General features: G+C 42.4%; 1 protein-coding gene across 3 annotated transcripts in view; it reads left to right on the top strand.

The window, feature by feature from the left end:
- Nucleotides 1-12,747, top strand: part of LOC144604554 (zinc finger and BTB domain-containing protein 46-like) — a 48,170-nt gene that overhangs the window by 17,092 nt on the left and 18,331 nt on the right. For all 3 annotated transcript variants that reach the window (XM_078419110.1, XM_078419109.1, XM_078419108.1), the window contains exons 2-3: nucleotides 2,528-2,643; nucleotides 3,575-4,554. In XM_078419110.1, the coding sequence (XP_078275236.1) occupies nucleotides 2,585-2,643; nucleotides 3,575-4,554 (1,039 nt within the window). In that variant the 5' untranslated portion in view covers nucleotides 2,528-2,584. The remainder of the gene's footprint in view (nucleotides 1-2,527; nucleotides 2,644-3,574; nucleotides 4,555-12,747) is intronic.

Here is a 12,747-nt window from a genome sequence, read left to right as displayed (position 1 = left end):
ACCCAAAGTGAGATTGAGACTCTGGTTAGAAAAAAGGGAGGCCCCAATGGGTGAGGTACAAGTAACTGGGATCAAGTGAATCCCTGGGGATGCAGGAGCATACTTAAGGAGAAAATCAGTAAAATCAGAGAAGATTATGGAGAATCCAAAGTGTTTTTATGTTTGGTGACATCTATGTTTTGAGAAGGGCGAGGCCCTCAATGAATATTTCTCCTTTGTTTTAATACATGAAGAATAGGAGTCCCTGGAAAGATAATGAGGATGTCTAGGGAATAGTCCGCATCACAAGAGATGTCTTAATGTAAGAATGTAGGTAATTCTCTGGGGCCTGATGAGGTACACCAAAAATACTGGGAAGCTAGAGAATAAATTGCAAGAGCCCAGGCTGAGAAACAAGCATCACCATTAGCCGTGAGTGAGGTGCCAGGGGACTGGGGTGTGGTTAATGATGTGCCTTTATTAAAGAAGGGTTGTAAAGAAAAATCTGGGAATTCTATGCCAGTCAGTTTAACTATATGTGGTAAGTAGGTTATTGGACAAGGCTAAGGGATAAGATATAAGTGTATTTGGAAAGATATGGTTGATTAGTTTAGTTTAATGTCATGTGTACCGAGGTAGTTTTGTTGGAAAATAACTGCAGATGCTGGTACAAATCGAAGATATTTATTCACAAAATGCTGGAGTAACTCAGCGGGTCAGGCAGCATCTCAGGAGAGAAGGAATGGGTGATTGAGACAAAAGAGGTACTTTTGTTGCTTGCCAATCAGTTAGCGGAAAGACTAGTCAGCATTGTTTTGTGTGTTTTGGTTGAGTTTTTGAGGAAGTAACGGGGTAGGAAGATGAGGACAGGGCAGTAGACATTCTCTATATTCAGCCAGGCATTTGATAAGATTCTGCATTGTCGGCTGCTGTGGAAGGTTAGATCGCATGGGATCCAGGGATAGCTGGTCTGAGTGTGATTGTGACAGCAGTGTGATTGTGGAAGGTTGTTCCCTGGACTGGCAGCTTGTGATTAGTGGTGTGCCTCAGGGGTTGGTGCTGGGCCCATTGTTGTTTGTCATCTACATCAAAAATTTAGATGCAAATGTAATAGACATGGATAGTTAAGTTTGCAGTTGACACTAAAATAAGTGGTATTGTAGACAGTGAAGAAGATTATCAAGAATTAGAGTGGGGCCTTGAAGTGGGTTGTGGAATGGCAAATGGAGTTTAGTTCAGGTAAACATGAGGTGTTGCATTTTGGGAGGTCAAACCAGTGTAGGACTTTCATAGTGAATGTTAGGGTCCTGGGGAGTGTTGTAGAACATAGGGATCCAGGAGACAAAAGTGTCCAGAAAGTTACATCACAGGTAGACTGTGATGAAAAAAGCTTTTGGTATTTTGACCTTCATCAGTCAGAGCATTGAGTATAGAAGTTGGAATGTTGTGTTGCAGTTTTATACGGTCTCGGTGAGGGCTGCCTTGAACTATTGTGTTCAGTTTTGGTCACCCTGCTGTAGGAAAGAGCTACAAATGCTAGTTTATGAAAGAAGACACACTGCTGGAGTAACTCAGCAGGTTGGGCAGCATCTCTGGAGGTTGACGGATAAGTGACGGTTTAGATTGAGACCCTTCTTCAGACTTTGTAGGGGGAAGAAGAAAGCTGAAAGAGAGGAGGGGCAGGACAAAGTCTGGCAGGTAATAGGTTGAAGATTTAGGAATAAGGGTGAAATGTGGAAAATTGTACCAATTTAGATGGGCATTTTGGTTGGACTACTTCCCTGCTGTATAACCGACTCTGCAATTCTAAGCCGTGACGTGGGAATGCCCTCGCCTGCATGTTCCCCCCCTTGTCATGGCCATTGTTGACTTGAAGATACTTTTATATTGTGCCGTCACAGTCTTTCTTTGTTGGGTCTGGATGCATCCAAACCATTGTGGGAGTACCCACACTGCAGAGAGTGCAATTGTTCAAGAAGACAGGTCATCAGCACATTTCTACACAATCCAGAATGGTTGTTAACCATCGGCCTTACCAACAACACCTGGAAATAAATGGCAAGATTTTGGGGGGTGGTGGTTTGGAGAATTTTTTGTCTGACTAAAAAGTGAAACTTTTGCATCTCAGTGTTGTGGTCCTGATAGCTGCTATAAGCGGAATTGATCTGATTGGAAATGATAAATCATTTACACTTACAAACTCTATTCATTAAGGGAGGTGCTACCTTTTGAAAGGATGTGTGCTGTCTGTAAGGAAGTGTTCCATTTTAGATGTCCTTTATCCCAGTTTATTCTTTTGGTGCTTGTGTTTTTATGAAGCAGTTCTTAAAGGCAGAAAAAAAGAATGGCATATACGAATCTGGAGAACTGCCGAATAATATGGTCATATTTTATGTTCATGGTTTTTAAGAGTCAAGATAAATTAAAAATAAAACAATGAGGGCATAATGAGAGGCCTTGAACGTAGTTTAAATTTTATTTCATTTCTGGCTGCATTCTCTAATTTGCTTTCTTGTACAATAACAGAATGTTTGCTTTTTGTTTCTAGGTAGGATTTCTCATTGTTTAAAACCGCTGGGATTTTTTGAATAATCCTTGGGACAGAATGGGAAGGAACTGGCACTACATTGATGAAGGGGAAGGACAGCGTGAGAAGGAAAGGCAGTAAGTAAAACAAAATCCATGAAATTATAATGAAGACAAATTCCTGGCTATTGAACGTCTCATTTGTCCCAATATGTACACTGAGAGAATGTTGTAAAACAAGGAAAGATCATAATTGAACTAAATTCAGCACTTTAAAGCATCATCTTCAATAAATGGTCTTATGGAGGTGTATAAAATCATTGGTGGAATAGATCGGGTGGACGCACAGAGTCTCTTGCCCAGAGTAGGGGAATTGAGAACCAGAGGACATGGGGTTTACGGTGAGGGGGGAAAGATTTAATAAGAATCTGAGGGGTAACTTTTTCATACAAAGGGTGGTGGATGTATGGAACAAGCTGCCAGAGGAGGTAATTGAGGCAGGGACTATCGCAATGTTTAAGAAACATTTGGACAGGTACATGGATAAACTGGGACTATGACTGTAAATATAAATCTACTTGGGAGATCTGCCATGCCAATTTCCTTGAAACAATAGAGGATTACTGATGTGCTCAAATAAAAAGTCTCTGGTATAGTTATCTCACCAGAAGCTACATGGTGGAGGAACAATTATAACTGGAAATAATGTAGTATTGTGGTGGGGTGGGAACATACTGCTGTGAGCATACAAATTTCAACTTTAATTTATTAACATGTTCTCTCTGGAATCTAAGATGGAAAACTCTAAAATAGCTTCAGAATAAAAGGACGCACCTTTAGAAAGGAGGTAGAAAGAATTTCTTTAGTCAGAGGGTGGTGAATCTGGAATTAATGGCGACAGACGGTTGTGGAGGCCAGGTCAATGGATATTTTTAAGGTGGAGATTGGCGGTTTCTTGATTAGTAAGGGTGTCATAGGTTATGGTGAGAAGGCAGGAGAATTTTCCGTGTTTTCTGTTGGTAAGCAAGACTTGATTTAATTTTTTTGTTCTCCGTTTCCCTTTTACTAGAGTTCAGAAGCAACAACAATACCTATCAATGAACAATCGAAAAGATGACATGGAAATCCCATCACACTACCGTCACTTGTTAAGGGAATTGAATGAACAGAGGCAGCACGGCATCCTTTGTGATGTTTGCATTATTGTCGAGGGGAAAATCTTTAAAGCACACAAAAACGTACTGCTGGGGAGTAGCCGCTACTTCAAGACTTTGTACTGTCAGGTGCAGAAGATGTCCTCCGACCAGGCTACTGTGACCCACTTGGATATAGTCACTGCGCAAGGTTTCAAAGTAATCATAGACTTCATGTACTCTGCACACCTAGCACTGACGAGCAAGAATGTCATTGAGGTGATGTCGGCTGCAAGCTACCTGCAGATGACAGACATCGTTCAGGCATGTCACAGTTTTATCAAGGCAGCGTTAGATATCAGCATAAAGACTGAGCCACCGGATGATATCATGGAGTACGACATGGGAGCTCCTTCGAGCAGCAGCATTGACGTGGTAACACCGGTGGCAGTGGGCAGGAGTAGCTCTCCCTGGTTGGAAAGACGGCGGACAAGCCCGGCAAATTCGTCCGGAGATTCGGCGATTGCCAGTTGCCACGACGGTGGCAGCAGCTACAGCAAAGAGGAACACGAGCAGAAAGCTGACAGTCACGACGACATCTCCTCACAGTCGCTCTGGTCTAGTGACATTGGGTACAATTCATTTCGGGTGAAGGAGGAGCAGATATCTCCCTCGCATTATGGAGGTGCTGAACTGAGAGAGACCCACCTTGGAAAGAGCAGCACCTCGGTACAGACTGGGTTTTCCGATCAGGTCCCTGAGGTGTGGCAGCTGCCTGGCCGGAAAAAGAATCGTAAAAATAAACAAACGGTGCGCCACATAACACAGCACGTTGAAGTGGACAGCAGAGCCAGCTCCCCAATGCCATCAATGCTTGCAGTCGGTGGCTGGCCATACAATAGCCGAGACGGCACAGGTAAGCAAACTTTAAATCAATATTTAGCATTTGTTGGGCCGAAGGGCCTGTTTCCACACTCTATCGCTCTAAGACGACGACGTCCTTGTGGAGAGCTACACAGCGCAAAAACAGACCCTTTGGCCCAACTCATCCATGCTTACCAAAATGTGCCAGCTACTACACTCGTCACACTTGCCCACGTTTGGCCCTTACCCTTCTAAACCGTTCCTATCCATGTACCTATCTGTGTCTTTTAAATGTGTAGGAAGGAACTGCAGATGCCGGTTTACACTGAAGATAGACACGGAAGGAAGGGAATGGGTGACATTTCGGGTCCGAAACATCACCCATTCCTTCGATCCAGAGATGCTGCCTATCCTGCTGAGTTACTCCAGCATTTTGTGTGTCTTTTAAATGCTGTTATGGCCTTGCCACGTGTCGTTCAGCATAATGTGGGCAGCTCCCACTGTTTTAATTAAAATGAAATTATCTTAGTGGGATGTTTGAACCGAGTACAGTTTCAGTAATGAGGAATGTTAGCACATGAGCAAGAAATTAATTAAATTGTCTCTCCCCCTTGCATACTGTTCTCCGGAGGGACTTAAGAATAAAAAGCCAACTCTTTATTGACATATGTCGGTGGGTCAAAATATATATTTAAATCTATGATACACAATTAAATGTGAATAGTTATTGTAAGTAAACGAGAGGATTTCAATTCATGAAACATGTTTTGGGTTGCGAAAGGCTTTTCTCTCCAGCTGAACGAAAGGAATTTTGTCCATGTATCAATTTTGTTAGAACCGCTGATATTCTGAACTTGGAGTACAGTTACTTAAAGGGGTATTTTAAAGATGCAATTAATATTCCCCTTAATTCTTCATTCAACTATGCCATGTGTTAAGGTGCCCAGGGAGTGAAAACAAGACACTCTGTGAAGTAGTTCTGAATTGTGGATGGTTTGGGGCATGCTATCAAGTTGCCCTCAAAGGACAGTACAAATTGACCAACTTCTTTGGTTCTTGGTGCAGCTTTTAGCAGTGTTGCACTATTCTGAAGAAGTCAATCCTTCAGGACTGGAACAGAGGAGAGATTGGTTAGAAAAAAAGGCATAGAATGCTGGAGTAAATCAGGGGGTCAGGCGGCATCTCTGGAGAACATGGCTAGGCGACGTTTCAGGACGGGGCCCTTCAGACTTTGGTTGGAGGTTGGGTGGGCTGGCTTTATTTACCTTGGAGCAAATGAGGCTTGAGGGATGACCTGATTGTGGTGTTAAGTTATAAGAAGCGTAAATGGGATAGGTCGTCAGTATCTAGGGTATCAGAAAACAAAACAGCATGTGTTTAACGGGATTCGAGAGGAAAGTATTTAATATCTGAAACTCTTTGCCTTAGGAAGTCGAGTCAGATGCAATTACTACATGATAGTAACATTTAAACCAGCACTTAAATAAGCACGGCATTGAAGGATACCGAACTAATTGCGAGAAAATGGAATGAGTATAAATGGACAAAAAGGTCAGCTTGGATGTGATGGGACGAAGGGCCCATTTCTGTAACTTTAACTCTATAACTTTAAGATTATGGAAATTCAGAGTTAAAATCAATAATGTTGAAAATTGAACAGCGTGAAGCTTAAAGTCAGCCTGTTTTGGAGGGTGTTGAAGTGTCTGTTGCCTCGTTTCGTGAGAAAATTGATTTTGCTCATGGTGAGACATGTTTTACCGCACTTCTACTCATTGGGTAATGAAGTGATGTTGATTATTATTGTTGATCGCAGGGCACCCCTGTGGCTGGATTCTCGAGTAGACAAAACAAAAACCACAGACACAAGGAACTGCAGATGCTGGTTCACAAAAAAAAACCCACAAAGTGCTGGGGTAACTCAGTGGGTCAGGCAGCATCTCTGGAGAACAGATAGGTGACCAGTTTTGGGACCCTTCAGTTACTCCAGCACTTTGTGTCTTTTTTAACAGAAACTGCAACTGCTCGCAATAAAACTGTTGGCATTTAGCTTCATTGCTTCATATTAATTTTCATCCGTCACTGTACTGATTCTGAAGTTCCTTAATCGTTCGTCAACGGGATTAATGGCATATTGAGAGATGAAATGTTGTAAGTTTAGATTCAGAAAGATCGGAATTAAAGGAGTAAGGAAAACGGGATGGACAGAAAGATGAAGGCGTGGTAAGAAACCAGAGTACACCTGGTCAAAGGAGTATTTACAAGGTTGGAAATGGTGTTCCTGATGGGTTCCTAGCCAAGATGGGTGTTACTGTTGAAGCAAAGAGATGGGCAGCCTGGTGTTATCAACCTCTTCAGGGAGATGCACGCAAGGAGGAAACCAAAAGTTCTGCTCAGGACTGAAAGATGAAGGCGTGGTAAGAAACCAGAGTACACCTGGTCAAAGGAGTATTTACAAGGTTGGAAATGGTGTTCCTGATGGGTTCCTAGCCAAGATGGGTGTTACTGTTGAAGCAAAGAGATGGGCAGCCTGGTGTTATCAACCTCTTCAGGGAGATGCACGCAAGGAGGAAACCAAAAGTTCTGCTCAGGACTGAAAGATGAAGGCGTGGTAAGAAACCAGAGTACACCTGGTCAAAGGAGTATTTACAAGGTTGGAAATGGTGTTCCTGATGGGTTCCTAGCCAAGATGGGTGTTACTGTTGAAGCAAAGAGATGGGCAGCCTGGTGTTATCAACCTCTTCAGGGAGATGCACGCAAGGAGGAAACCAAAAGTTCTGCTCAGGACTGATTGTTCAGGATCAGATAGAAGGTCAGAGATGCTGGAAAACAAGAGGTAGGGGAAGTATATTCAGAGGCATTGAGATACGTGTTCTTGAAACAAAGGATGAGGCAGTTTTTAATCAGAAATAAGTCTTTATGAAACTTCTATAAAACTGATGCTTATTTAAAAAAATAATTGGTTCGAGGTATTATGCTGTATTTCTAAATGTTTTTGTAGTTTGCAGTTTTGAGGGAGAAGTGACAATTTGGGGCGGCAGAGTGACTTAGCGGTCGGTATTGTTGCTGCTTGACAGTGCCAGAGACCTGGGTTCTATCCTGACTACGGGTGCTGTTTGTACGGAGTTTGTATGATCTCCCTGTGACCATGTGGATGCAGCTTTAATGCAGTCAGAGATTTGACAGTATGACAGGAAATACAGAATAAACACCACAATTAATTCGGTTGTACCCACATTAGTACCAAATTATTGTTCAAAATGCTAAGTACATTTTATTTCCTGCATTCTAGTCTACTGAAAGAGTTCTATGTATTTGTGTTTCATTGTGGAATTCTCTGCCTCAGACGGCAGTGGAGGCCAATTCTCTGAATACATTCAAGAGAGAGCTAGATAGAGCTCTTAAGGATAGCGGAGTCAGGGGGTATGGGGAGAAAGCAGGAACGGGGTACTGATTGAGAATGATCAGCCATGATCACATTGAATGGCGGTGCTGGCTCGAAGGGCCGAATGGCCTACTCCTGCACCTATTGTCTATTGACACAATAAAGTTTTTTTTTGCAGCTTTTAGTGGTGTATCAGGGGGTTATATTGCATCAGCAACGCTGTTACCAACTGATTTCCCAGAGGATGGTGTGGAGCTTTTTATTTACATTGACTTGTGCTTCATGTGAGATAGTGAGATGTTAACTCTGCACTGACTGAGATATTACTCAGATTTATTTAAAGCAGCCCACCCCAGCGAATTCCAGATTCAAAAAGATTTACAGTGTAATTAGTCATTAGTTAAGAACCAACTTTTGAACATTTGCTCAGAACTGTTCTGTTTAGAACTGTTCAAATTGTGCGTCAGATTTGCATTAATTGTCTGTCTGGGTTTTGCATGTGATCTCTGACTATGTGATTTTCCTCCGGGTACTTCGGTTTCCACCCACATCTCCAAGGTGAGCAGGTTTATAGGTTAATTGGCCTCTGTGAAGGGAGTGGATGAGAAAGTGGGATCACATAGAACTAGTGTGAACGGGTGATCTTTAGTCAGTGTGGGCCAAAGGGCCAGTTTCTTTGCTGTATCTTTAAATGCTAACATAACTGCTGACTTTTCTAGCTTATTAATGTTTGGTAATGTAATTCTACATTCCCATTCCTTCAGTATGCCATTCTTGGGTCATGAGCATCATTTTGGTCTATTGTTAAATGCAGTGATAAACAGAACAGCGGTAGGTAACAAATTATGCACAGTCATTAATATTTTTGCTGGTGCTAAAGTACGGAAAGAATTTACTGATGAAGAACACTTCGCATTTCATAAGCTTCCTAGAACGGCCTGGGAAGAGTGATGGATTGAGTTCACTACCATCAATCCCTCAAATCTGTCATAGTGAAGCTGCATTATTTCTACTGCAATCCGAAAGGGAATTTATTTTTAAACACTTTTTAAAGAGGTACAGCGCCCACCGAGTCCGCGCCGACCAGCGATCACCGCGTACATTAACACTATCCTACACACCAGAGACAATATACAAACCTGAACGTCTTTGCACCCGTAGTCAAGATCAAACCCGTGTCTCTGGTACTGTAAGGCAGCAACTGTACAGCTGCGCCACTGTGCCACCCCTTGTTTGTCTAATTGCTTGACTGATTGTAACTCAAATATAATTGTCCACTTGTTAAAATCCAAACTTTTGTATGGCGTGTCATAGTTTCCTCTTGGTTATTTGTGTGGCCAGTTGTTAGTCACCACACAATTTGATTTGGAGAATTGATTAAAAGTTTAAAAAAAATTCAGGGTTCTGTGAAATTTGTGGGAAAGCTATTTAGGTTTGGTTTTGGATTTTTGTCATATTCACACTTGTTACCAGTTTTTGCTTCAGTGTGTCTTCAGTTCAACAATGCCATCAATTCCACATAGTTTGGTATCAAGCTGCAATTAATTTTAGTTCATTATTCATTATTGAATGACAGGTTTAGTAAAATTATTAATTTATCAATTAAAACTATCCACTGGAAGAAATTAAAAATTCTGAGCATTTTATTCTAATTTTAAAAGCAGGTCCAAGTCATGAGCTGAATTATAATTGGGCATTCTAAATTGTTTTATACCTTTCCAAAGGTATAAAAAAGAGGTTATCCACTTTGGTGGTAAGAATAAAAAAGCAGATTATTATCTGAATAGTGTCAAGTTAGGAAAAGGGGACGTACAAGGGTGTCCTAGTGCATCAGTCACTGAAAGACAGCAGGCAGTGAAGAAAGCCAATGGAATGTTGGCCTTCATAACAAGAGGAGTTGAGTATAGGAGCAATAAGGTTGTATAGGGCCCTAGTGAGACTGCACCTGGAGTACTGTGTGCAGTTTTGGTCTGCAAATTTGAGGAAGGATATTCTTGCTATTGAGGGGGTGCAGTGTAGGTTTACTAGGTTAATTCCCGGAATGGCAGGATTGTCGTATGTTGAAAGACTGGTGCGACTAGGCTTGTATACACTGGAATTTAGAAGAATGAGAGGGGATCTTTATCGAAACATATAAGATTATTAAGGGGTTGGACACGTTAGAGGCAGGAAACATGTTCCCAATGTTGGGGGAGTCCAGAACCAGGGGCCACAGTTTAAGAATAAGGGGTAGGCCATTTAGAACAGAGATGAGGAAAAATCTTTTCAGTCAGAGAGTTGTAAATCTGTGGAATTCACTGCCTCGGAAGGCAGAGGAGGCCAAGTCTCCGAATGCATTCAATAGAGAGCTAGATAGAGCTCTTAAGGATAGCGGAGTCAGGGAGTATGGGGAGAAGGCAGGAACGGGGTACTGATTGAGAATGTCAGCCATGATCACATTGAATGGTGGTGCTGGCTCGAAGGGCCAAATGGCCTACTCCTGCACCTATTGTCTATAAAAGTAAATTAATGTGCTTTTATGAATAAATAAATTGCACACATAAAAATGTGCTCATTGTTAAAGGCATTTATAGTGTAAACAAACATCAAATTTGCTGAAAATGTTGTATTTCCCCAGCTTACCGAACAAAATGAATTTACTTTTAAATTGTTTGATATTTAGCATTTAGTTTATGAAAAATACGGTGTTAGTCGTATTGATTATCATTAATACTTCCACAGTGCAGGTCCACCGCCGATTTTCTGGCACCCTAGGTTCCAATGCCTTGCCGGATTATCCATTTTGCTGGACTAACAGAGGTGATGCAATGATGATACAACTAACACACCTCTGACCCACTAAATATACCCTCCCGAGTCTCCAAAGCACCATGGACTGCTAGAAACTTAAATAAAACAAATATTAAATTAAATGTGCTAACGCTTGACACCAAGACTGTCACTTAGGCCTTGCTTAGAAGCTGTAGCTGGGGTTAAATGTAAGCAAAATAAGCTAAGAGTTGCACGAAGCCTAGGGACCACTGCCAACAACTGCAGATGTAAACAAATAACGTTCAGGGTGGAGGGACACGCAGCGCCCTCTGTGGCTGCTGTGGGAATTTCAAGTGCACGCTCGTAATTTTGTTAAAGGAGGTGCCAGACCATCAGTTGCTGGAAAATCGGTGGTAGACCTTACTTAACATCTTGGGCTGAAATCATGCTGTATCAGATCCCTGCCTGATTTATGTCTGATCTGCATATGCCTCACTTAGTTCGGCCAGTTGCTGTTGGTCCATGTTGTTGGCTGCCTGTGCCCCAGAGACAAGGAGTGTGGCATTGAGGGCAACTAGGCACATGGTGGCAAAGATGTCGTTGCAGTGAAACACTACCTTCAACTGAGCCGCTGAGTTACTCCAGCACTTTGTATCTTCAGCTGACCATGTTGGCAGAGGGCATTGTCATGTGTAATCCTCTGGTTGATTTAGATAGCTTTAAAAGCCCCTGATGTGTGAATTAAAATTGAAATTAAATTGAAATGAACATGAAATGAAAATGTGAAAACATAGTAACTTAAAAACACAAAGCTAAATAAGTTGAAATCGTCTTTTCCCTTGCCTCTTAGTCCTTTGCTTGACAGTCTACATTGAAGAAACAGAGTATGCATTAGGGCGGGAGGGGGTGTTCAGTCTTGCACTGGGTTAAGCCTCATGTGGGATTTGAGAGGCTTCCTTTCATGCTCCCCCCCCCCCCATCCCAGTCCCATTGTTGAAATCTCAACAAGATGCGGATTCAGCCATCGAACTTTGAAATCCCAAATGAAACCAAAGATGGAATTGTCTTTGCGCAAAGTTGGAACCTCGGGCTGTTTAAATGAATGATTGCCGGCCGTTCTGATAAAAATCGTTGGCAAAACCCAGCACTATTCGAGCCAAAAAAATTATTTCCTCTATTAATATTCAAAGTATAGATTTGGGTTTATTATTGTCACATGTACTGAAGTATAGACTTTACGCTTTAGAGAGATACAGCTTGGAAACAGGCCGTTCGGCCCACCATCTGCGCTAACCAGTGATCACCCATCACACTATCCCACACACTAGGAACAATTTACAACTTTTACTAAAGCATATTAACCTACAAACCTGCATATCTTTGGAGTGTCGGAGGAAATCGGAGTACCTGGAGAAAACCCATGTGGTCATCGGGAGAACGTACAAACTCCGTACAGGCAGCACCTGTAGTCAGGATTGAACCCCGGTCTCCGGCGCTGTAAAGCAGCAACTCTACTGCTGCACCACTGTGCTGCCCCCTACAGTGAGAAGCTTTGTTTTGCATGTTATCCAAACAGATCAGATATACCTTGCATAGATACAATCAGCTCAAACTCAAAACAAAGTAGAAAGTGGTTCACAGCATCATAGTGGTAAAAGCACTCTCTCTACCTATGGTGAGGTTTTAAACTCGGATTGGTTGAAAGATACAGCATGGAAACCCTCGGCCCACAGTCCATGCCAACCATCGATCATCTGTTCACGCTAATTAGTTTATTTTAGAGATACAGATTGTAAGCAGGTCTTCGGCCCTCCGAGTCCATGCCGACCATCAATCACCTGTTCACACTAGTTCTATGTTGTCCCACTTGTTTGTATCCATTCCCTACACACTAGGGGAATTTTAGAGGCTGATGAACCCACAAACCTGCACGTCTTTGGGATGTGGGAGGAAACAGGAGCACCAAAGCAGGGAAAACAATAGACAATAGACAATAGGGGTGCAGGAGTAGGCCAAACGTGCAAAGTTCACACAGGCAGCACACTGGGTCAGATTGAACCCGGGGCTCTGGCGCTGTGGGGCAGCAGCTCTACCAGCTGTGGCACTGTGCAA

Source organism: Rhinoraja longicauda, chromosome 22, assembly GCF_053455715.1.
Source record: "Rhinoraja longicauda isolate Sanriku21f chromosome 22, sRhiLon1.1, whole genome shotgun sequence".
NCBI classification, from domain to species: domain Eukaryota; kingdom Metazoa; phylum Chordata; class Chondrichthyes; order Rajiformes; family Arhynchobatidae; genus Rhinoraja; species Rhinoraja longicauda.
Note: the sequence above shows the minus strand (reverse complement) of the source record. Positions and strands in the feature narration are given on the sequence as shown.